This window comes from Heterodontus francisci, chromosome 11 (genome assembly GCF_036365525.1).
Source record: "Heterodontus francisci isolate sHetFra1 chromosome 11, sHetFra1.hap1, whole genome shotgun sequence".
Lineage (NCBI taxonomy): Eukaryota > Metazoa > Chordata > Chondrichthyes > Heterodontiformes > Heterodontidae > Heterodontus > Heterodontus francisci.
In genome coordinates, this window is record NC_090381.1 from 116331405 (window position 1) to 116356796 (window position 25392).

Below are 25392 nucleotides of genomic sequence, written 5' to 3' on the forward strand. Positions count from 1 at the left end.
AACACTTCCCTTCCCCGACTTCTCTGTCTCCATCTCTGGGGATAGGCTGTCTAAGTATATTCATTATAAGCCCACAGACTCCCACAGCTACCTTGGCTACATTTTCTCCCACCCTGCCTCCTGTAAGGACTCTGTTCCATTCTCCCAGTTTCTCCGTCTCATCTGTTCAGATGATGCAATCTTCCATACCAGCACTTCTGATAGGTCTTTTTCCTCAACTGAGGATCCTCACCCACTGTGGTTGACAGTACCTTTGCCAGTGTCCAACCCATTTCCCACATTTCTGCTCTCACCCCTTCCCTTCCTCCCAGAACTGTGATAGGGCTCCCCCTGTCCTCACTTTCCACCCCACCAGCCTTCACACCCAAAGGATCATCCTCCGCCATTTCTGCCACTTCCAGCATGATGCCACCAGCAAACACATCTTCCCCTCCCCCCCGTCAACGTTCCAAAGACACCGCTCCCTCCACGACACCCTGATCCACACCTCCATTAACCCCCACAACACCTCGCCCCTTTCCCACCATCCCATGCAATCACAAGAGGTGCAACAACTGCATTTTTACCTCCTCACCATCCAAGGCCCCAGGTTCAATGAAGAGTGCAGGAGGGCATGCCAGGAGCAGCACTAGGCAAAGTTCAAAATGAGGTGTCAGCCTGGTGAAACTGGTACAACACAGGATTAATTCCATGCCAAACAGTGGAAGCAGCATGCAATAGACAGGGCTAAGTGATCCCACAACGAACAGATCAGATCGAAGCACTTCGGTCCTACCACATCCAGTCATGAATGGTGGTAGACACTTAAACTGACAGGAGGCGGCGGCTCTGCAAATATCCCCATCCTCAATGATGGGGGAGCCCAGCACATCAGTGCAAAAGACGAGGCTGAAGCACTTGCATCCATTATCAGCTAGAAATGCCGAGTGGATGATTCATCTCTGCCTCCTCCTGAGGTCCCCAGCATCACAGATGCAAGTCTTCAGCCAATCCGATTCACTCCACGTGATATCAAGAAACAGCTGAAGTTACTGGATACTGCAAAGGCCATGGGCCCTGACAATATTCTGGCAATAGTACTGAAGAAGTAGCTGTGCCCCTAGTCAACCTGTTCCAGTACAGCTACAACACTGGCATCTTCTCAGCAATGTGGAAAACTGCCCAAATATGACCTGTACAAAAAATGCAGGACAAATCCAGCCTGGCTAATTACCGCCCTGTCAGTCTACTCTCGAACATCAGCAAAGTGACGAAAGGGGTCATCGATAGTGCTATCGAGTGGCACTCGCTAGGCAATAACCTGCTCACTGATGCTCAGTTTGGGTTCCACCAGGGCCACTCAGCTCCTGACCTCATTACAGCTTTGGTCCAAACATGGACAAAAGAGCTGAGCTCCAGAGGTGAGGACAGAGTGACTGCCCTTGACATCAAGGCAGCATTTGACTGAGTATGGCATTAAGGAGCCCTAGCAAAACTGGAGTCAATGGGAATCAGGGAGAATGCTCAGCACCATTCGTGACTCCTCAGATACTGAAACAATATGTGTCCATATACAGCAAGACCGAGACAACATTCAGGCTTGTGCTGATAAGTGGCAAGTAACATTCGCGCCACACAAGTGCCAGGCAATGACCATCTCAAACAAGAATCTAACCATCTCCCCATGACATTCAATGGCATTACCACCGCTGAATACCCACTAACATCCTGAGGGTGACCATTGACCAGAAACTGAACTGGACCAGCCACATAAATGCTGTGGCTACAAGAGAAGGTCAGAGGTTGGGAATTCTGTGGCAAGTAACTCACCTCCTGACTCCCCAATGCCTGTCCACCATCTACAAGCACAAGTCAGGAGTGTGATGGAATACTCTCCACTTGCTTGGATGGGTGCAGCTCCAACAACACTCAAGAAGCTCAACACCATCCAGGACAAAGCAACCCGCTTGAATGGCACCCCATCCACCACCCTCACCATTCACTCAATCCACCACCGACACACAGTGGCAGCAGCATGTACTATCTACAAGATGCACTGCAGCAACTCACTAAGGCTCCTTTGACAGCACCTTCCAAAATGCGACCTCGACCAACTAGAAGGACAAGGGCCGATGATGCACGGGAACACCACCACCTGCGAGTTCCCCTCCAAACCACACCCCATCCTCACTTGGAACTATATCGCCGTTCCTTCACTGTCGCTGGGTCAAAATCCTGGAATTCCCTTCCTAATGGCACTGTGGGTGTACCCACACCCCAAGCACTGCAGCGGTTCAAGAAGGCAGCTCACCACCACCTTCTCAAGGGAAATTAGGGATGGGCAACAAATGCTGGCCTGGCCAGCGCCGCACACATCCCACAAACCAAAAAAAACCACTCCTCCCAAATAAAGCAACGATTTACTTGTACTTCTTTAAATTCAGTATACTGTATTCATTGCTCACAGTGCAGTTTCCTCTACACTGGGGAGACGCAATGCAGCATGCCATATGCCTTCTTCACCACCCTGTCTACCTGTGTTGTCACTTTCAGGGAACTATGTACTTGCACCCCAAGGTCTCTCTGCTCAACAACACTCCCCAGGGCCCTGCCATTCACTGTATATGTCCTGCCCTGGTTTAACTTCCCAAAATGCATCACTTCACACTTGTCTGCGTTAAATTCCATTTGCCATTCCCTTGCCCACTTTCCCAGTTGATCTATATCCTGTTGTAACCTTATACAACCTTCTTCACTGTCCACTATACCACCAATTTTGGTGTCATCTACAAACTTACTAATCATGCCCCTTACATTCACATCCAAGTCATTCATATATATGACAAACAACAGAGGGCCCAGCACCAATCCCTGTGGCACACCACTGGTCACCAGCCTCCAATCTGAAAAACAACCCTCCACTACCACCCTCTGCCTCCTATCACCAAGCCAATTTTGTATCCAATTTGCTAGCTCACCCTGGATCCTATGTGTTCGAACCTTCTGGACCAGCCTTCCATGTGGGACCTTGTCAAAGGCCTTGCTAAAGTCCATGTAGACAATGTCCATCGCCCTGCCCTCATCAATCCTCTTGGTCACCTCCTCGAAAAACTCAATCAAATTCGTGAGACATGATTTCCCACGCACAAAGCCATGCTGACTATCCCTAATCAGACCATGCCTTCCAGATGCATATAAATCCTGTCTCTCAGAATCCCTTCCAATAACTTTCCCACCACTGATGTAAGGCTCACCGGCCTGTAGTTCCCTGGCTTATCCCTGCTGCCTTTCTTAAATAAAGGCACAACACTAGCTATCCTCCAGTCTTCCCGTGGCTAACGAGGATACAAAAATCTCTACCAGAGCCCCAGCAATCTCCTCCCTTGCTTCCCATAGCATCCTAGGATACACCTGGTCAAGCCCTGGGGATTTATCCATCTTAATGTGCTTCAAAACCTCCAACACCTCCTCCTTTGTAATGTTGATATGCTCCAGGATATCGGTGTTCCCTCCCTTGAACTCACTAGCTTCCATGAACTTCCCCACGGTAAATACGGACGAGAAGTATTCATTTAAGACCTCGCCCATTTCCCGTGGCTCCACGCATAGATTTCCACACTGATCCTTAAGGGGACCTACTCTCTCCCTAGCTACCCTTTTACTCTTAATATACTCATAGAATCTTTTAGGACTCTCCTATATCTTATCTGCCAGGGAAATCTCATGGCTCCTTTTCGCCCTCCTAATTTCCTTCTTAAGTGTAGTCCTACATCCCCTATACTCCTCGAGGGACTCGCTCGATCCCAGCTGCCCTTACCAGACATATGCCTCCTTTTTTGTCTTGACCAGACCCTCAATATCCCTCGTCAACCAAGGTTCCCTAAACTTGCCAGCCTTGCCCTTCCATCTAACAGGAACATTCCAGCCCTGAACTCTTCCTATCCCACTTTTAAAAGCCTCCCACTTGCCAGACGTCCCTTTACCTGTAAACAGCCTCTCCCATTCAACTTTTGAGAGTTCCTGCCTGATGCCATCGAAAGTAGCCGTCCCCCAATTTAGGACTTCAACCCGAGGACCAGTCCTATCCTTTTCCATAACTATCTTGAAGCACACAGAGTTATGATCACTGGTCCCAAAGTGCTCCCCCACTGACACATCAACCACCTGCCCATCCTCATTTTCTAAGAGGAGGTCGAGTGTAGCCCCTTCTCTAGCAGGGCCATCCACATACTGCATCAGAAAACTATCCTGGACACACTTAACAAATTCTTCCCCATCTGATCCCTTAGCACTAACACCAGTCAATATTAGGGAAGTTAAAATCACCTATTACAACACTATAATTCCTACACCTATCTGTGATTTACCTACATATACGCTCCTTCATTCCCTGACTACTGGGGGGCCTACAGTATAATCCCAAAGTGATCACCCCTTTCTTATTTCTAAGTTCTACCCATATGGCCTCGCTGGACATTCCCCTCTTTATCCCCTCATATCCTCTTTAAGTACTGCCTTGATGTCCTGCCTAATCAACAGTGCAACTCCCCCTCCTCTCTTACCTCCACCTCTGTCACGCCGGAAGGATCAGTACCCCGGAGCTGCCAGTCCTGCCCATCCTTCAACCACGTTTCCGTAATAGCTATAATATCACAATCCCATGTACCGATCCATGCTCTGAGTTCATCTGCCTTACCTGTAAGGCTTCTTGCATTAAAGTAAATGCAATTTAGCCTACCAGACCTTCCACGCCCCTGTCCTGCCCCTGCCCGGCCTGCCGACTAGACTTGCTTGCTTTAACCTCTATATTTGCCTCAACTCCTCATCGGACAGACTACTACTTTGGGTCCCACCCCCCTGCAAGACTAGTTTAAACCCTCCCGAGTAGTACTAGCAAACCTCCCCGCAAGGATATTGGTCCCCCTCCAGTTTAGATGCAACCCGTCCTTCTTGTACAGGTCACCTCTGCACCAGAAGAGATCCCAATGATCCAAGTAGCTGAAGCCCTCCCGCCTACACCAGCCCTTCAGGCACACATTCATTTGCCTAATCCTCCTATTCTTACCCTCACTAGCACTACTGAGTTCAATAATTTCAGAGCATGACGGGACCCCCCTTTTTATTTTTAATTATTTTTTCTTTTTTCTTTATGTGTTTACTTTATTTTAGTTTGTTTCTACTGTGCCTACCCACTGTTTTTTTTCATGTTTGTGCTTGGGGCCAGGCTGTTCAGTTTTCTGTCCATTAACACCCTCTCTGTACTAACGTTTTGTCTTTCAGCACACCATTAACATAGCGTTTGCCATTGCTCCATGACTTTCTGGTCAGTTATTCTCTGTGACCTTGTCCTGTCAACACCTCTTTTGTTATCTCTTGCCCCACCCCCACTTTACTTGCTTAAAACCTTTTACATTTCTAATATCTGCCAGTTCTAATGAAGGGTCACTGACCTCAAACGTTAACTCCGCGTCTCTCTCCACAGATGCTGCCAGACCTGCTGAGTTTTTTTTTAAAGAGATACAGCACTGAAACAGGCCCTTCGGCCCACCGAGTCTGTGCCGACCAACAACCACCCATTTATACTAACCTTACACTAACCCCACAGTCTCTACCACATCCCCACCATTCTCCTACCACCTACCTACACTAGGGGCAATTTACAATGGCCAATTTACCTATCAACCTGCAAGTCTTTTGAAGGTGGGAGGAAACCGGAGCACCCGGCGGAAACCCACGCAGACACAGGGAGAACTTGCAAACTCCGCACAGGCAGTACCCAGAATCGAACCTGGGTCGCTGGAGCTGTGAGGCTGCGGTGCTAACCACTGCGCCGCCCAGCATTTCTTGTTTTTATTTTAGATTTCCAGCACTGCAGTATTTTGCTTTTATTATTATGCTAGTTTTAAACTTGTTTTTGCTTTCAGACAGAGCTGTTCACTATACTGCCATTAACACTCTCTCTCGACAAATGCTCCCTTTGCCTTTTGTTTCATGACAGCTTTGTTATTTAATCTCTCCCACCTCTGCCCTTTCACAGACCTTCCCTTTTGCGCTTCTTCCACCCCTTCAACCCTCACCATTTCAATTGCTCAAAACAGATTGCATTTCTAACTTTTGCCTGTTCTGATGAAAGGTCAACAAGCTGAAACGTTAACTCTTTCTCTCTCCAAAGATGCTGCCAGACCTGCTGAGTATTTCCAGCACTTCGTTTTCATCTGAGTCCTCTTCATAGTTAACTAAGCTATTTTTGTGCTTGCAATTTTTATTACTGTGCCACTGTACCAAGTACAGACCATTTATATATATCGTGAGAAATGGTCCCAAATCTGACCGTGGCTTATATCCTCCAGTCCAAATAACATCCACTAAGCATTATCTCCATTTTCTGTCTTTCAACCAACTTCCTATCCACGCTGACACATGGATATCCTGTTTTATCACCAAGCCTTCATTGCAGCATTTTCAATGCCTTTTAAAAATCCATACACTGAGCACACCCGGTTTTCCTTTTATCAATTCACCCCTCCATTATTTCCTCAAAGAGTTTGATTACCTTTGTCAGACAAAGTGCCTTTGAGAAATCTATGCCAACTCTCCTTAATAAACTCATGTTTTTTTTTATCATGAGCATTAATTTTATCCCATATAATGATCTCTAGAACTTTATTCCCTGCCAACATTGAGCTGACTGGCCTCCAGTTACCTGGTTTATTGTTTTCTCCCTTCAACAGATTGGCAACCTCTAGCCCTTTGCCATAACTTCTATATTGAAGGATGTTTGAAAGATTGTGATGGGCCTCTGCTGTTTCCTCTCTGACTTCCCCCTAGCATTCTAGGATGCATGCTATCATGCAGAGCAATAAACCATATATTGTAAGACACTTGATATAGTGTGAAGAATATTATCTTAAGAGACAATTTCTGGTAATAAACAGTTCAAAAACACTATGCAAAACTAATGTGTCACATCGTCCAAACTGGTGGAATCCAATACTAATATAGGAACAGGAGGCAGCCATTTAGCCCCTTAAACCTGTTCCGCCATTCAATGAGATCATGGCTGATCTGTATCCTAATTCCATCCAACTGCCTTGGCTCTGTATCCTTCTTTAGCCTTGTCTAGCAAAAATCTATCAATTTCAGATTTAAAATTATTGACAGAGCCCTAGAATCTATTGTCTTTTGTGGTAGAGTTCCACACATCTACCACCCTTTGCACGAAGTGTTTCCTAACTTCTTTTCTGAATGGCCTATCTCTGATATTCAGATTATGCCCCCTTGACCTAGATTCTCTCTCTATCTACCCTATCAATTCCTTTCAAAACATTAAAAGTCTTAATCAAATCACTTCTTAACCTTCCAAATGCCAGGGATGAACCTCAAGGCTTAATTGAAAGTTGCAAGGACACAAAATGCCATTCAAGAGCACAATTATCTGTCATCTAAGTCATAGCATTGTATCTTACAGCTGAGCATGCCAAGCTGGTTAAAAATAGGGAAGTCAGCAGAAAGAAGGGAGGTGTGGTGTATGTTACCAGGGAAGACCAATGAAGCATACATGAGTTCAAAGGAGAAATTGAGGGATTTGATGAGAAGCTGGGCAGATGGGATTGAGTTTTCTAAAAGGGGCAGGCTTATTTGTTTCTCAAAATTTTCATGTCATAAAAGTAAAATACAAGAGGGACAAGCATCTAATTAAAGAAAGCTAGGGAGGCTGATGGAGCTTAATAACTAGGGTTCAGATGAAAGGTTTAAAAGTACCTTTCCCAGTCGGGAAGTCGAAGATCGGTGCCACACTGCAACCTTACTCATGGTAGCTGGCAGCCCATCGCCACAAACAGCTTACTCACCTTAAAAAATCCAAAGGAAACCTAATGGGGATCATATCGAAAAAAACAAGTCAAGGTCCGACAAACATTTGAATAGGTTTAGTTCACATAGAAGTGGCTGACCTTTCTGCATGGGGGAAACACATTCCTAGGAATCTCTGCTTTAAATTATAGAAGACAATGACAGCTATCTAAAGAATAATAGAACTATCATTGCATAATGTCCTTATTAGCATACAACAACAGAAACAACATACTAGCAAGTCGAAAGATACAGAGAGAATACAGAATTTGAAAGATACTGCAGTTCCAGAGTTCGGGTTTGCCCAGTTCTCCACGGAGCCCCAGTTTGAAAGCCTACACACTGCAGTACTGGTACTCAGTGACACCCCAGTCACGCAGAGGGCTTTGACCTGTGAGGGCATCACCGTGAATCCAATTCTGCCAACACTTAGCACCCACACACAACATAGTACTTTTAATACAGAAAAAAAAATCCTAAGTCAACTCACATGGGCAAAATGAAAAGATGGACATGAAGTCAAAAAGAGATATTGGGAGTACGAGCCTAAAACTGGATCAAAGAACTGGGTTTTAAGGAGCGTCTTAAAAGAGTGGAAGCTAGAGCAGTTTAGGCAGGGAACTCCAGAGTGTGGGGCTTGATGGCAAAAGGCACGGCCACCAATGGCGGGGTGAAGGGGAATAATATTCAAGAGGTCAGAGTCAGAGGAGAGTACAGAGACGGAAGAACGAGGAAATGAAGGGATTTAAACACAAGAATTACAATTTTAAATTTGAAGCATTTGGGGACTGAATCAACAAGACAGCGATTATGGGTAAGTGGAGCTTAGTGTGGGATAGGATACAGGCAACAGAGTTTTGGATGAGCTGAAGTTTTCAATGGATGAAGGAAAGGAGGCAGGCCTCAAGAGCTTTGGAATAGATGGGACTAGAGGTGACAAAGAAAGGACAAGGATGTCAGCAGCAGAAAGGCTGAGGTAGCAGTGAACACAGATGTTAGAGGTGGAAGTTGGCAGGCTTTGTAATTAAGAGACGACCATGTCAGAAACTTAGCTCAGGGTCCTCAATAGGAGGCCAAGGTTGCAAACAGAGTAGTTTAGCCTGAGGACTGGGGAGAAAGATTGAATAGGTGCAGATTTTGTGACAGAGGTCAAAACCAATGGTTTCAGTCTTGCCAATATTTGGCTGAACCAAAACTGCGATTCTTCCATGACTGGATGCTAGACATGCAGTCCGACAACAAACAGCCTCCTTCCAGAAGGGGAGACTGAATAGCAACCAGGAGAGTGATCCATGGCTGACTCTTTCCCTTCCCATTTAACACATGGGCATGGAGGCACATATTACAAATATTACTGTCACCCTGGGCTCAGAACAGCTGACTCACACTGGGATCTGGCCAATTACTATTCAGCCATAAGGATGAGCCACAATACTAACATTAAGGAATTTCAATATTCCCACCCACAACAGTAGGAGTCAGCTCAAGGCAAAACAAGAATGCTCTTATCTCAGTTTAAGACTAAGTGATCTGTGCTGTGTGCTTAATCTGAAAAAATACTTGAGCATCTTACATATTTCTGCCAATTTACAGAAAATAGGAGTTATTACTTTATCAATTAGTATTGAGTGTTAACTTTAGCCACTTGCTCCCTTTTACACAGCAGGTGATTCCCAACTTTTTTTTTGTATAAATGATTATTCCAGATGAAGTTCACAAGGATTATGTATCTGCCGGTTTTAGATTAAAAGTAAGTTAAACACAAAGCAGAGTGAGCCAGCACCTTATAAGGGGAGCGAGGGGAAACTGTTAAGCTATCAAAACCAAGTTATGTTTTACTCAACTTTGTGGAGGTAGCATCTCCTTGTGTTTTATAGGAAAGTGATGCCTTCATTGGCTGGGGAAAGAAGGGTAGTTGGGGATAAAGCTGGAATCATTTAATAGATTTGATGCAGTATGGGGGACTATTGGTTCATTTTAGATGGACGAGCTAGGATAGCCTGAAAAGGCCTCCTGCATCTGTATCCATCTTGTGTAATTTCCTGGGGCCTCCCCAAGAGCATTCCTTTCATTCACTGATACTATTGCGTAGCATTCTCAGAACTCTTGTGCAATTCAAGTACCTCACTTCAAACTTACCCCGGAGTCTCATGTACAAAATCCCATTTTATCAGTTGTGCAGCAGATGTGCTTGGTTGAGCCCCAAACTTTGTTTCCTTACTCAACTTCATTTTGATGACACATTTAAATCACAAGGACTTTCTGAAGTAGAGAAACAACTATTTGGTCCAACATAGCCATTACTTTTGAGTTATCTCAAGCCCATATACACCTTTGCACTATCTGCTCCATTCTCTTTCTCCAGAGATTCATTCAATTGCTCTCCTGAACCAATGAAACTGATCACTTCAAAGATTCTACCTGGTAATGTTCTGTTAATCTTTTGAGTGAATAAAATGCCCCTTGTCTGCCCTTCATGCTTTGACTTCCTAATGTTTAAACTTGGAACAAGAATACTGTGAGGCGGCCTGAGTTAAATAAATTGCAAAGCAGAACAGGAGAAAAAAACAAGTTCAGAATGGATGTCAGGAAGCAATTCTGTACAGTTGCAATTCCTGGAATGGTCTCCACTGGGAACAAATGACATTGGCTCATTCAAGAGGCAGTTAGATACTGTTAATGAGACTGGAATCATAGGTTTCTACAGAAGGATAAGTTGGGTCAATTAACCTCCCTCATCTGCACTTATATTTGGTGGCCCCAGATCGCCAATACTGTGTCCAATGTGGCCTTCTAAAAATTTCTTTCCTATCTCAGTCAAGCACTGTCCTAAATTTCTGTTGGGTTAGATAGCATCGACTCTCTGCCTCATATAGGAATCCAACAGAGAGTTTCCAACAAGATTCTTTCAAGAAGCATGATTAGTTTTTTTCCACAGATTATTCAATTACACTTCTAGCAATCCTGCTGTGCAGGTGAACTTGTTACACAATGCATTAATATGCAAATAAGGATAAAAAAATAAAGTTAAAGATGAGAAGGTCGAGGATGTTACAACATTCCCTTTTGGATATTTAAAAAAAACTTGAATTGGCTGATCTCAGCCTGCAGCTGAGATTGAAAGAAATAAGAAAAAAAACTCAGCTGCAGCTTTTGCTCGATTGGCTTCTGTGGAGAAGAACAGGTTTGTTGTGAGCCCATCATGGTTCACTGGCTCACTGATAGACAGTCTATACTGATACACAAACAGCCACTTAGATGAGGTACAAGTGATAGACTGGCGACTGTGGAACCGGAACCCTATGGGAAAGGTGGAAACAGGCATATAAACTCTCTCCCATTCACACACGCTGGCTATTTGTGATCAGCCATTTAGGCTCAACTATTTCCAGACACATTCATCATGCCCAATAGAATTTTATGAGATTCAGTATGCAACAGACATGCTTCTGCAGGGTTTTGTGTTGCCCACGCCCTAACTTGCAGCAAGTCCTGTTCACCCATCATTCCTGTACTCACCAACTACATTGGCTCCCAGTCTGACAATGCCTCAGTTTTAAAATTTTAATCCTTAATTGTAAATGCCTCCATTGCCTCACCCCTCCCTATCTCTGTGTCCTCCTCTAGATCTACAACTCTCCGAGATATCTGCAGTCCTCCAATTCTGGTCGTTTGCACATCCCTGATTTTAATCTCTCCACCACTGGTGGCCTTGCTTTCAGCTGCCTGGGCCCTAAGCTCTGGAATTCCTTCCCTAAACTTTTCTACCCCTCTCTCCTCCTTTAAAACAAATCTTGTTTGATGATGCTCCTGTGAAGTGCCTTGGGATATTTTACTACATTAATGGTGTTATATAAAATTTATTGCTGCCTTGTCAAAATAAGCAGTACTCTCTCAAAGTAATTATGTTTTCTACATACTGTTTTCTATTTGGTCATGATGAATCAATACCAATTACGAATTGGTTGTCGCTGCTTGATTTTGGACACAAAGGGAATTAGGGGATATAGGGATATGGCGGGAAAATGGAGTTGAGGTGGATGGTTAGCCATGATCTTACTGAATTGTCGAGCAGGCTCAATGGGCCATATGGCTGACTCCTGCCCTATTTCTTATGCTGTGAATAAGTTTGAATTTGAAGTGATTTTCTTTCTTCCTGTTCATGGAAGGCAAAAGATGCTAACTCTGGAGACTGGAGCACTTCCTTCTTCAGGCTAAGACTCTGCACAGATAGGTCACAGTGATTTGGAGGATCTAAAAGTGATAAAAGCTCTTAATTGAGCAAGATATGACAAATTTAAAATTACTCCACTCTTGAAAGCAGGATCAGTCATCCTCTCATAACTCCCCAAAGTGGGCATGCGTCATGCATTTTTAAAAATTCATTCTCAAAATGTGGATGTAGCTGGCAAGGCCCGCATTCAATACTCATCCCTTGTTGCCCTTAAGAAGATGGTAGTGGGTCTTCTTCCTGAACCACTGTGGTTTGTGTGGAAATGGTTCTCCCACAATGCTGTTAAGTCAGGGGTTCCATTATTTTGACCTACTGATGAAAGAACTAACAGTGAAATATGTAAATAAAATGATGTACGACTTAGAGGAGAATGCAGAGGTGCTGGTGTTCCCATGCATCTGCTGTCCTTGCCCTATTAAGTAACAGTCATGGCTTTGGGAGTTGTAGTGCATTTCGCAGATAGTACACACTGCAGCTACAGTATGCCAGTAGTAGAGGGAAGAGAGATTTATGCTAGTTAGTGCCTAATATCACCTCCTCAACATTGTCCAACTCCGCCCTGCCTCAGCCCACCGGCTAACAAAACCCTCATCCATACCTTTGTCACCTCTAGACTCAACTACACCAACACAGTCCTGGCCAGTCACCCATGTTCCACCCTTGGTAAATTTGATGCCATCCAAAACTCTGCTGTCCATGATCTAACTTGCAGCAAGTCCTGTTCATCCATCACCCATGTGCTCACTGACCTAAATTGACTCCCAGTTAAGCAAAGCCTCGACTTTAAAATTTTCATCCTTGTTTTCAAATCCCACCATTGCCTCACTCCTCCCCATCTCTGTAACCTTCTCCAGCCATACAAATCGCTCCATCTTTGGTGACTGTGCCTCAACTGCCATGGCCCGAAATTCTGGAATTCCCTCCCTGAACCTCTCTTTCCACCTTTAAGTCCTTAAAACCGACTCCTTGACCAAACTTTTGGTCATCATTGAAAAATGACATCTTAAAGCGCTGAAGAAAACATTGGTATCAACTTTTTACAATTTATATAAATGACTTGGATGAAGGGACCGAAGGTATGGTTGCTAATTTTGCTGATGACACAAAGATAGTAGGAAAATAACTTGTGAAGAGGACATAAGGAGGCTACAAAGGGATATAGATAGGTTAAGTGAGTGGGCAAAGATCTGGCAAATGAAGTGTAATGTGGGAAAATGTGAAATTGTCCATTTTAGCAGGAAGAATAAAAAAAAGCATATTATCTCAATTATCTAAATGGTGAGAGATTGCAGAGCTCTGAGATGCAGAGGGATCTGGGTGTTCTAGTGCATGAATCGCAAAAGATTAGAATGCAGGTTCAGCAAGTAATTAGGAAAGCTAATAGAATGTTGTTTATTGCGAGGGGAATTGAATACAAAAGTAGGGAGGTTATGCTTCAGTATACAGGGCATTGGTGAGACCACATCTGAAGTATGTGTACAATATTGATCTCCTTATTTAAGGAAGGATGTAAATGCGTTGGAAGCAGTTTAGAGAAGGTTTACTAGACTAATACCTGGAATGGGCGGGTTGTCTTATGAGGAAAGGTTGGACAAACTAGGCTTGTATCCACTGGAATTTAGAAGAGTAAGAAGCGACTTGATTGAAACATATAAGATCCTGAGGGTCTTGACAGGGTGGATGTGGAAAGGATGTTTCCCCTTGTGGGAGAATCTAGAACTAGGGGTCACTGTTTAAAAATAAGGGGTCGCCCATTTAAGACAGAGATGAAGAGAAATCTTTTCTCTCAGAGGGTCATGAGTCTTTGGAACATTCTTCCTCAAAAGGCGGTGGAAGCAGAGTCTTTAAATATTTTTAAGGCAGAGGTAGATAAGCAAGAAGATTCTTGATAAGCAAGGGGGTGAAAGGTTATCGGGGGTAGGTGGAAATGTGGAGTCGAGGTTACAATCAGATCAGCCATGATCTTATTGAATGGCAGAGCAGACTCGAGAGGCCGAGTGGCCACTCCTGCTAATTCGTATGTCCTAACTCATATGTTCGTATTATGTTAGATGATCATGGGTGTCAGAAGAAATGAAGAAAATGGAGAGAAGAAAGTGGAACAACAAAAACACTAATGAAGATAAATGAATATGTTCAGAAAACTAAACAATGAGCTAAGAAGAGAGACTGACCAGGCAAGAGAGTGTTGGTGGGGAGAACAATGCAGAGAATTGGAAGAACTACAAAAAAAAAGGAAGAACGAATACTTTCTATGAGAAAATAAAGGCATTGACTGGAGGAAGGAGAGGTAAGCAAGTGCAAAGAGGAAATGATAGTAGAGATGGTACATTGCTTATAAAACCGGAGAAAATTAAGCATAGATGGAAAGAGTACATCGAAAACCTATACTGCAAAGATGGCAAGCCAAAGGAACTAGAATCAGAGAAATAAGACAACAGTTCCCAGGATGATTTAGAAGCTGATCTTCTGGAGTGTGAAATTATTGGAGCTCAACAAGAACTGAAGCTAGGAAAAGCAGAAGGATGCGATGGAATCCCTGCAGAAATGTTAAAAAGGGCTTGGAGAGAAGGCAACAAGAGAATTGATTAACTTGTGTGAGGAGATGTACACTATGGTAGACTTTTTGAGGAGCACAGTGCTGGCATTGGAAAAGAAGGCAAGTTCCATGAAACATAAAGAACACCGCACCATACACATGCTTCCAAGGTAATGTTAAAGATCCTATCAAATAGATTGGAAGCCAAAGCAAGCCATTACATCAGCAGTGATCAACTCAGTTTGAGGAAGTGTTGTGGAACTAGAGGGGCTACAGTGATGAGTGTTAAGCAAAGAAGCACAGAATACCAGCAAGAAGTGCTTTATGGATTACGAAAAAGTTTTCGACCGGGTGAACTGGCAAAAGCTCCTCAAAGTGCTGGAATCGATCAGAGCTGAATGGAGAGATAAACTAATGAGTGTAGCTCTGTACATGGGACAGACTTCTAGAATCAAGAAAGCATTTGATGAAAATGAACCTGGACTAAACAGACACAGAGTGAGACATGGCTGTTTACTATCTCCATTGCTCTTTAACATTTATGCAGCAGCCATGGTAAAAGCGCAAGGTGAAGGTAGAGAGATTTGGAGATGGCCAGGCCCCAGTAGCTAGCACAGCAGAAGATTTGCAGATACTAATGGATAGAATAAATGAAGTGGTGAAAGCTTACAGAATGAAAATTAATGTAAAAGAGACAAATATTATGAAGATTGGAAGAGATAATGGTGGAAAAGCAGAGGTCAAGATCAATGGTCAACAGCTAGAACAGGTATCACAACTGAAATACCTGGAAAGCATTTGGTCAGAAGATGGTTGTTGCCATAAAGAAACCAGAGCTAGATTAACAATGGCAAAGAGCACATTCTCCAAACATAAAGAATTGCTCTTTTGGAATGAGCAAAGATCTTAAGAAAATTATCAAGACTGATTTGGCGTGTCTTGGTGTACGGGGCTGAAACATGGATCTTGAGAAAAGTGGACATCCAAAGACTAAAAAGTTGTGAATTGTGGAGAAGGTTGAAGCGGTCACTTGTAAAGGGCAATAAAAAAAGTTCTCAGGATCAATTGTTAGCCAATATCAAAAAAAGGCAACAAGGTTGGATTGGCCATATTCTAATGTATGAGAACCTGCTGGAGGTAGTAATGGGATTTAGTAATTAAAGGGATGTAGACCAAGAGGAGGAAAGAGAACGATAATGTTCAACAACTTCAAATTGAAAATGGGAGACTCCTACGAGCAGCTGAAGAGGAATGTGCAAGATCTCAAGGCGTGGAAAAACCAGCAGAGGACCTGCCCTTAGGCAAATCACACTATAACTAACCGAATATCTCTTTATGTGCCTCAGCTTTGGTGTAATCCTCCTGTGAATCGCCTAGGGATGTTTATTAAAGGCACTGCATAAACTAAGTTATCGCTGTTGCAATGGAAGGGTTGCTAATTGAGGGGACAGCTCTATCCTGGATGTCGTCGAGCTGGACACAATAACATACCTAATTCTATCTTGTGTTTAATCATCAGCTCTACTCATCTGCATGTGCCTGATCCTATACATTTTCTGTTCGAGGGATTCACATGATTTTGACAGCAACACAATTAATTATCAAGCTGGGCAGGATAAAGGTCTCAATTCAGGAAGCAAATGTGCCAGAGAGAAAAATGTTCCAGTGACTCCCTTTTATGCTGTAGCACTATCGTGAAGAGCTCTGCGTGAAACCATATGCCAGATCAATCTCCATGGGATCTTCAACAGCTGGTTTAAAACTAATCTTGGCCCAATGTACCACCAGAGAAGGAATATGCACTATTAAAATTCATATTTAACAAATCAAAAGATCTGAACAAAAGCATAAGCAGTTCTTAAAAAAAGGGATCTTTCTTCTTAGGTAGCCAATTGTACTTTCACACTCGACAATCTAATTTTATTTGAGGGCACAATCCAGAATTTTCTAAAGACAGAAATACTTTCTGTAAAAGCCCATTTGCTCGACTTAATTCCAGGTTTTGCAAATTTGGGCATTAGTAATGGAGGCTTTCAATTAATTTTCATTAGTAAATAAACATCAAAAGGCATTATTTAAATATCTCCTTATCCTGTCACACAGAATCAGTGAACAGAAAAATACAATGAATGACAGATACCAAACAAGGTGGCAGGAGCCACAAATAGCAAATAATGACGTTACTCTTCCGCTTATGACTAGGACTCGGTGACTAGCTGAAACAGCTAAAAATTAAACAGAGCGCGCCTAGGATTTTAGCAGAATCAACATTTCCAATCACAGTACAACAGTAATCAGCAGGGCAAACAGAATAAATAAACTACACAGCTACAATTCAAGCTACTTGAGTTAGTGCAGAAAAAACCCATAAACCTGATCCCTAGCACCAGCAGAGCTGAGGAAAGGCTTAAACTTCTCAGCCTCAAAAAATGGCAACAGTGAAGTGAATGCAGAAAAATAAGATAGTAAACAAAATCGTAAACTAAACTGCTGCACTTGGATAACAGGTCACAGCTTAACACAATGATCAACACACACGACGGACTCCAAGGAAGGTCATGGAATCATTTAAGTAGTTGAGATGCTGTGATTGGTGACTGTAGGGACTTTCCAGATAGATGAGTTAAGGTAGATCGAATCATCTTCCTCACCCATACGACCTCGGGACATGGGATAATTCTATGTTTCTCTTCACCAAATAAAGATTTGCATTTATATAGCAACTTTCACAACCCAAAGCTCGTTACACTCAATGAAGTACTTTTGAAGCGTAGCCATTCGTAGGAACGTAGGAAACTTCAAAATGCACTAAACTTGGAAATATTGTGAATAGCGAGGGGGATAGTGATAGACTTCAAAATGATATAGAAAGGTTCGTGGAATAGGTGGACACATGGCAGATGAAATTTATTGCAGAGAAATGTGAAGTGATACATTTTGGTAGGAAGAACAAGGGGAGGCAATATAAAATAAAGAATACAAAGCTAAAGGGGGTACAGGAGCAGAGGGACCTGGGGTACATGAACACAAATCATTTAAAGTGACAGTGGTTAGCACCGCAGCCTCACAGCTCCAGCGATCCGGATTCGATTCTGGGTACTGCCTGCATGGAGTTTGAAAGTTCTCCCTGTGACCGCATGGGTTTCCACCGGGTGCTCTGGTTTCCTCCCACAGCCAAAGACTTGCAGCTTGATAGGTAAATTGGCCATTGTAAACTGACCCTAGTATAGGTAGGTGGTAGGGGAATTGAGGGAAGGTGGGGATGTGGTAGGAATATGGGATTGATGTAGGATTAGTATAAATGGGTGGTTGATGGTCGGCACAGACTCGGTGGGCCGAAGGACCTGTTTCAGTGCTATATCTCTAAATAAAATTAATAAAAATAAAGATGGAGAAAGTGGTTAATAACGTATAGAGGATCCTGGACTTCATAAGTAGAGGCAAAGAGTACAAAAGCAAGGAAGTTATGATGAACCTTTATAAAACACTGGCTCAGCCTCAGCTGGAGTATTGCGTCCAATTCTGGGCACCACGCTTTAGGAAGGATGTGAAGGCATGAGACAGGGTGCAGAAAAGATTTACGAGAATGGTTCTAGGGATGAGGGAGTTCGTTATTTAGAGAATGGAGAAGCTGGAGCTGCTCTCTTTGGAGAAGGTTGAGAGGAGATTTGATAGAGATGTTCAAAATCACGAGGGGTCTGGACAGAAGAGATAGGGAGAAACTGTTCCCATTGGTGGAAGAGCTGAGAAACAGAGGACATCAATTTAAAGTGATTGACAAAAAAATCAAAGGCAAGATGAGGAAAAACTTTTTTATACAGTGGTTAGGATTTGAAATGCACTGCCTGAGGGTGTGGTGGAGGCAGATGCTATCACGGCTTTCAAAAGGGAACTGGATAATTATGAGAAAAAAGTTGCGGGGTTACATGGAAAAGTGGGTGTGTGGGACTAGCAAAACTGCTCTTGGAGAGATCTGGCACACATACAAAGAGCCTCCTTCAGTGCTGTAACTATTCTATGATCCTATGAGCAGCAAATCTGCACAGAACAGGATTCGACAAATATCAATGTGATAATATTCCAATAATTTTTTAACATGCTGCTGGTTAAGAAATAAATATTGGCTAGGACACTAGGGAGAACTCCCCGACCCCTTCAAAATAGTGACTGGGCACTTTGACATCCATCTGAAAGGGCAGATGGGACCTCAATTTAACACGTCCTCTGAAAGAAAGCTCCTTTGACAGTGCAGTGCTCCCTCAGTACTGTCCCCTCCGACAGTGCAGCGCTCCCTCAGTACACCCCCCTCCGACAGGGCAGCGCTCCCTCAGTACACCCCCCTCCGACAGGGCAGCGCTCCCTCAGTACACCCCCCTCCGACAGGGCAGCGCTCCCTCAGTACACCCCCCTCCGACAGGGCAGCGCTCCCTCAGTACACCCCCCTCCGACAGGGCAGCGCTCCCTCAGTACACCCCCCTCCGACAGGGCAGCGCTCCCTCAGTACACCCCCCTCCGACAGGGCAGTGCTCCCTCAGTACACCCCCCTCCGAAAGGGCAGCGCTCCCTCAGTACACCCCGCTCCGAAAGGGCAGCGCTCCCTCAGTACACCCCCTCCGAAAGGGCAGCGCTCCCTCAGTACACCCCCCTCCGACAGGGCAGCGCTCCCTCAGTACTGCCCCTCCGACAGTGCAGCGCTCCCTCAGTACTGCCCCCCTCCGACAGGACAGCGCTCCCTCAGCACTGCCCCCCTCCGACAGGACAGCGCTCCCTCAGTACACCCCCCTCCGACAGGGCAGCGCTCCCTCAGTACACCCCCCTCCGACAGGGCAGCGCTCCCTCAGTACACCCCCCTCCGACAGGGCAGCGCTCCCTCAGTACACCCCCCTCCGACAGGGCAGCGCTCCCTCAGTACTGCCCCCTCCGACAGGGCAGCGCTCCCTCAGTACTGTCCACTCCGACAGGGCAGCGCTCCCTCAGTACTGTCCACTCCGACAGGGCAGCGCTCCCTCAGTACTGTCCACTCCGACAGGGCAGCGCTCCCTCAGTACTGCCCCTCCGACAGTACAGCGCTCCCTCAGTACACCCCCCTCCGACAGGCCAGCGCTCCCTCAGTACACCCCCCTCCGACAGGGCAGCGCTCCCTCAGTACTGCCCCCTCCGACAGGGCAGCGCTCCCTCAGTACTGCCCCCTCCGACAGGGCAGCGCTCCCTCAGTACTGTCCCCTCCGACAGGGCAGCGCTCCCTCAGTACTGTCCCCTCCGACAGGGCAGCGCTCCCTCAGTACTGACCTTCCGACAGTGCAGTGCTACCTCAGTACTGACCCTCCGACAATACAGCGCTCCCTCAGTACTGACCCTCTGACAGTGCAGCACTCCCTCAGTACTGTCCCTCTGACAGTGCAGCGCTCCCTCAGTACTGACCCTCTGACAGTGCAGCGCTCCCTCAGTACTGACCCTCTGACAGTGCAGCGCTCCCTCAGTACTGACCCTCTGACAGTGCAGCACTCCCTCAGTACTGACCCTCTGACAGTGCAGCACTCCCTCAGTACTGACCCTCTGACAGTGCAGCACTCCCTCAGTACTGACCCTCTGACAGTGCAGCACTCCCTCAGTACTGACCCTCTGACAGTGCAGCACTCCCTCAGTACTGACCCTCTGACAGTGCAGCACTCCCTCAGTACTGACCCTCTGACAGTGCAGCACTCCCTCAGTACTGACCCTCTGACAGTGCAGCACTCCCTCAGTAGAGCAATGTGATTGTCAGCCTGAATATTGTGCTCCAATCGGTGGAATGAGGAATTGATTCCACCACCTCTGACTCGGAAAGGGGGCAGTGTTACCCACTGAGCCCTAGCTGACAGCTTTAAATGAACTGGGTTTTGGTCCAATTGTGTAACAGGCAGATGAGACCCCGGTTTACCGCCTGATGGAGAGTCAGCCCTGGAGCCTCTGCCCCGTAGAAGAGGCCGAGACAAGTTGACGCTTCGGAACCCAACCCGCCGGCAGGCTCTAGATTGGACAAAAGGTGGCAGCACGGCACAGGGAAGCAGGCGCTCAGGCCGGGGGCTCCTTCCTCCCAGCCGGGCGCCGATGCCGGGACCAGGCCCCAAATCTCCATATGACCGATGAAGAGGGAAACCGCGGCCCGAAAACATCAGCCAGTGCCCGCAGCTACGCGCGGCCAGAGCTCTCCCACCCGCCTCACCTGTCACGTATTGGAAGAGCTCGGAATCGATGTCAGGGAACTCGTGCCTGATGATCTCCACATAAGTCGCCATCTTTCCTCAGCGCACAGCCCTGCAGCCGTCTGAGAACCGCGCATGCGCAGCACCGCTGTCCCGCGCGGCATGCCAGGCTTGTAGTTCTGCGGGCCAAGATGAGCCGCGGCCATCCGAGTTAGTGGACTACAATCACCAGAAGGCAATGCGGCCCGGTATCCAGATCCCGCGAGAGAGCACGGGAGGCGGGCTGGTCAGGCTCTGATTGACAGGAGGGTTGTCAACCTGGGTCAACGCAGGGCCTGTGGCAGCAGAGTGGATGCTGCGGCATTGTTCCTCCTCACTGGACATATCCCTGTTGATTCTGTAAATATCTGAACCATCCTATCTGAATATGCCTGGGCAGTGTCGCTCATCTTGCGTTTATTCTTCTCAACATAATTTGAGGGGCAAAAGGGACATGGAATTCATTCATTCCTGTGGCTGAAAGCTGCCTTGAAGCTTAAAATGTGCTGGTGACGCAAGATTGCTGCTTCTGCCTGGGAAAGGGGGCCAGGGGTTTGGTGTGTTTGAGTTTGGGATTATTATCACATTGCTGTTTGTGGGAGCTTGCTCTGCGCAAATTGGATGCTGTGTTTCCCACATTACAACAGTGACGACTCTTTTTCAAAAAGTACTCAGTTGGCTGCAAGGTGATTTGGGATGTCCTGAGGCCGTGAATGGAAATGTAAGGTCTTTCTTTGTGCTGTGGCAATTATGCGTGCTGGTGATCCATTTTGTGGGAGTGAGTGAGTCTTATCATTTGCAGATGACACAAAATTTGGAATATTGTGGATTTATTTATTAAGCGATACAGCACTGAAAAAGGCTCTTCAGCCCACCGAGTCTGTGCCGACCATCAACCACCCATTTATACTAATCCTATATTAATCCCATATTCCTACCACATCCCCACCTTCCCTCAATTCTCCTACCACCTACCTAAACTAGGGGCAATTTATAATGGCCAATTTACCTATCAACCTGCAAGTCTTTGGCTGTGGGAGGAAACCGGAGCACCCGGCGGAAACCTCAAGCGATCACAAGGAGAACTTGCAAAGTCCACACAGGCAATACCCAGAACTGAACCCAGGTCGCTGGAGCTGTGAGGCTCTGGTGCTAACCGCTGCGCCACTGTGAGGAGGATTGTGATAAACTTCAAGAGGACGTAGACAGGCGGGTGGAATGGGCAGACAGATGAAATTTAATTCAGAGATGTGTGAAGCGATACATTTTGGTAGGAAGAACGAGCAAGATAAAATAAAGGATACAATTCAAAAGGACATGCATCATTGAAGGTGGCAGGGATAGTTGAAAAAGCGGTTATAAAGGCATACAGGATCCTTGGCTTCCTAAATACTGTCAGGCTCACAGAAGGAGCAGTGATGAAATAAACAATGACGGGAGAAATTATGAAATAAAAAAAAAACTGCGGCACTTGACTATTCAACAAAATGGAAGAAGTCAGATATAGATTCCTCCCTCCCCCCACCGCATTGCAAATATACATGCTTGTGTGCTGAGGATGAAACTCGTTAACCTCGTCTGAATTAGCTTTGGGGAGAACCCATTGAAATTGAAAGGAGCCCGTGACATATTGATGACTCTTTTCTACAGGAATGAACTAAAAAAGACATTTTGCAGACAGTCTGTCTCCGTGGCCAAAGTCACCACAATGGGTGTTGTCATGCAGACCGCACCCCCCCCTTTTCCAAGAATGAGGCATATTAATTTTGCCACATGGACATTAAATTTCAAATTGTTGCTGGGAAGAAGAGAAGGCCTGTTGCAAGGACTGCCAGACCTTGGCTGCAAAAAAACATTTACATACTAACAGACCTTGAAGGCAGGGAAGTGCATTCCATTCCCTGCTAAGATGATGCAATACACAGAGCCACAACGTGGTTAGACCAGTTAGTCACATGACTAACCTGCTTGGCAAATTGGAGGGTTGCTGAATTGTACAACTTGAACTGAGAGCCTGCAGAAAGCAGAATACTCCTGGACTGAAGAAGACCTCCTGTCTGTCTCTATGCTCCCATCTCTTTCTCACGGAACTCCAAAACCCACTGAAGACACATGAACCCCAAGAGAGAAAAGTCTCCTACAGTGAACAAGGTTTAAGAAGAATATTGGGCCCCAATGAAAAGTAAGATCTACCTACAATCAAGGACTTTACAGTGAGCTTAAAGCATGGTAACAAAAAACCCTCATCAGAGATTGCCTCAAAAGGCCTGCTCAGGTATGAAATTGAAACCCGACCCAGGCCTGACCCGACCACATCCAACCCGACCTGGGCCCAATTTCTCCTGCGCCCAACCTGACGACCGTAATAAAGTTAATTATATCAAACATGCTTTGTCCAAATGTTGTGATCATCCATTCAGGCAGCAGGCTATTCCTGCAGAATCATGTAGAAGTTCCCTCCCTGAGCAAGGCAGCACTGTGTCCACGTCCAGCCCGACCTGACCCGAGCCCAAGTGCCAGACCCGGAAGAGAGACCCAACCCGAAATCAACACGTTGTCGGGTTGGGTCGGGTAGCCATGCTTTAAGGTGAAGGCTGAAAGGGAACCCTAGACCTCTTTCTCGTTACAGACATTTAGGTGCTAGCGTCTGGGATTGACCCACAGATAAACGAGAGAAATTGGAATTGGAAAGCGGTGAACAAGGATTCACTAAAGGGAAGCTAAAAACACAGTCTGTTTAAAATTAAACCCTGTTACAGTAAGACCAGATGAAGCCTGAAAGGGAACCCTCGAGCTCTTTCTCACCTGGTCGTAACAGTTTGAAGAACACAACTTCGTTGAAAATGGACTACATTCAGAAGCCATCAGGCCGCAATACCCTGGAGCATTGAATGGCCACCACAGGGGAATGAAACTTTCGACAGCTGACTGAGATTCAGACTTGAGGGTTTTTACCTTAAAAGGTAGCCTTCTGGAAAGCAGCAGGTCAGCCAAAGAAGTCACCAAAAGCCACATTTCAGCAAAAGGCTGTGAAATCGGTCCAGCTAAGCAAGAAGCCATGCTGCTGATACTAAATTCAACTTGCTGCAGCAGAGAAATTAAAAGGTGACCACCATTTCCAGACTGAAGTTTTAACCACTTAGAAATCTACAACACCTCAGCAACTCAGTGACTACAAACACCAGGCCTGCACCTTTGAAAAGACATTCCTCCCGAGAAGATTCAACAGATTTCTGTGAACCACAAACTCTTACACCACCTGGGACTTTAATTGAATCCCACCCTTTTCCTTCTATTTGTCTATCCTTAGGTGTGCATATGTATGCGATTGCGTGAGTGGGTGAAGGTTGCGATCAATTTGAGTTTTGCTGTTCAAATAAAAATTTAATCTTCCTTTTTTTGAACCTCTGAGAAAACCTGTTGCTGTCTGCTTATTTGGAAAACAAAACACTCAGGAGCTAACACACCATTTTCTTCAGAAAGAAATACTGTCTATGGTCATTTGAGAGATGAAAAGTAGAAGTCACCCACACCATTTCCCCATCTGCAGGTAACAATAGAGACATAGAGTCCAAAAGCAAGGGAGTTATGGTGAACCTGTATAAAACACTGCTTTGGCCTCAACTGGAGTATTGTGTCCAATTCTGGTCACCACACTTTCAGAAGGATGTTAAGGCATTGTAGAGGGCGCAGAAAAGATTCACGAGAATGGTTCCAGGGATGAGGGACTTCAGTTACGTAGATAGATTGGAGAAGCTGGGGTTGTTCTCCTTAGAGAAAAGAACTTTGAGAGGATATTTGATAGAGGTGCTCAAATCATGAGGGGTCTGTACAGACTAGATAGGGAGAAACTGTTCCCATTGGCAGAAGGGTCGAGAACCAGAGGACACTGATTTAAGGTGATTGGCAAAGGAAGCAATGGCGACATGAGGAAGACCTTTTCAGACAGCGTGTAGTTAGGATCTGGAATGCACTGTCTGAGAGCATGGTGAGGCAGAATCAATTGTGGCTCTTAATAAGGAATTGGATAATTATCTGAACAGAAAAGATTTGCAGGGCTATGGGGAAAGGTGGGGGAGTGGAACTAGCTGAGTTGCTTGTGCACAGAGCTGGCATGGACACGATGGGCGAATGGCCTCCTTCTGTGCTGTAACCATTCTATGATTTTCTTGGCGTGGTTGTATTTTTAATGTTGCCCCTGCTTTAGGAAGGGGGAAGGTGTGCACTTGAGATTCCCTCAGAACTTGTTCTAGGACACTCTAGTTGCTTTTGTTTGCCAACCATCAATACTAAGTATGAGCAAACTTGTGCCATTTGCACCTGAGCATGTTTATATGTTTTGCAAAATTCAATAAAAGTCTTTTAAGAAATTCATTAATTGCACTCTACTCTGTGTGCCTATTTATCTCCCAAAGCAGTCAGGTAAGTTGTTTCAGTTGCAGTCAAATGTCAAACAAATTGGGAATTGAAGATTATGTGCAGAGCAAGAGATTCCACCTTTTTTTTGTGTTCTTAGACATTTTTGGAGCTGCTGTGTGCTTCTAGTATTTTCAGTTTGCAGGCGT

General features: G+C 45.3%; 1 protein-coding gene across 1 annotated transcript in view; it reads right to left on the reverse strand.

Annotated features, from left to right (window-relative positions):
• The window catches only part of abcf3 (ATP-binding cassette, sub-family F (GCN20), member 3), a 158704-nt gene extending 137796 nt beyond the window's left edge, over positions 1–20908 (reverse strand). Inside the window, exon 1 of the mRNA XM_068042825.1 lies at positions 20809–20908. Coding sequence (XP_067898926.1) covers positions 20809–20881 — 73 coding nt within the window. The 5' untranslated portion in view covers positions 20882–20908. The remainder of the gene's footprint in view (positions 1–20808) is intronic.
• Positions 20909–25392: the final 4484 nt, after the last annotated feature.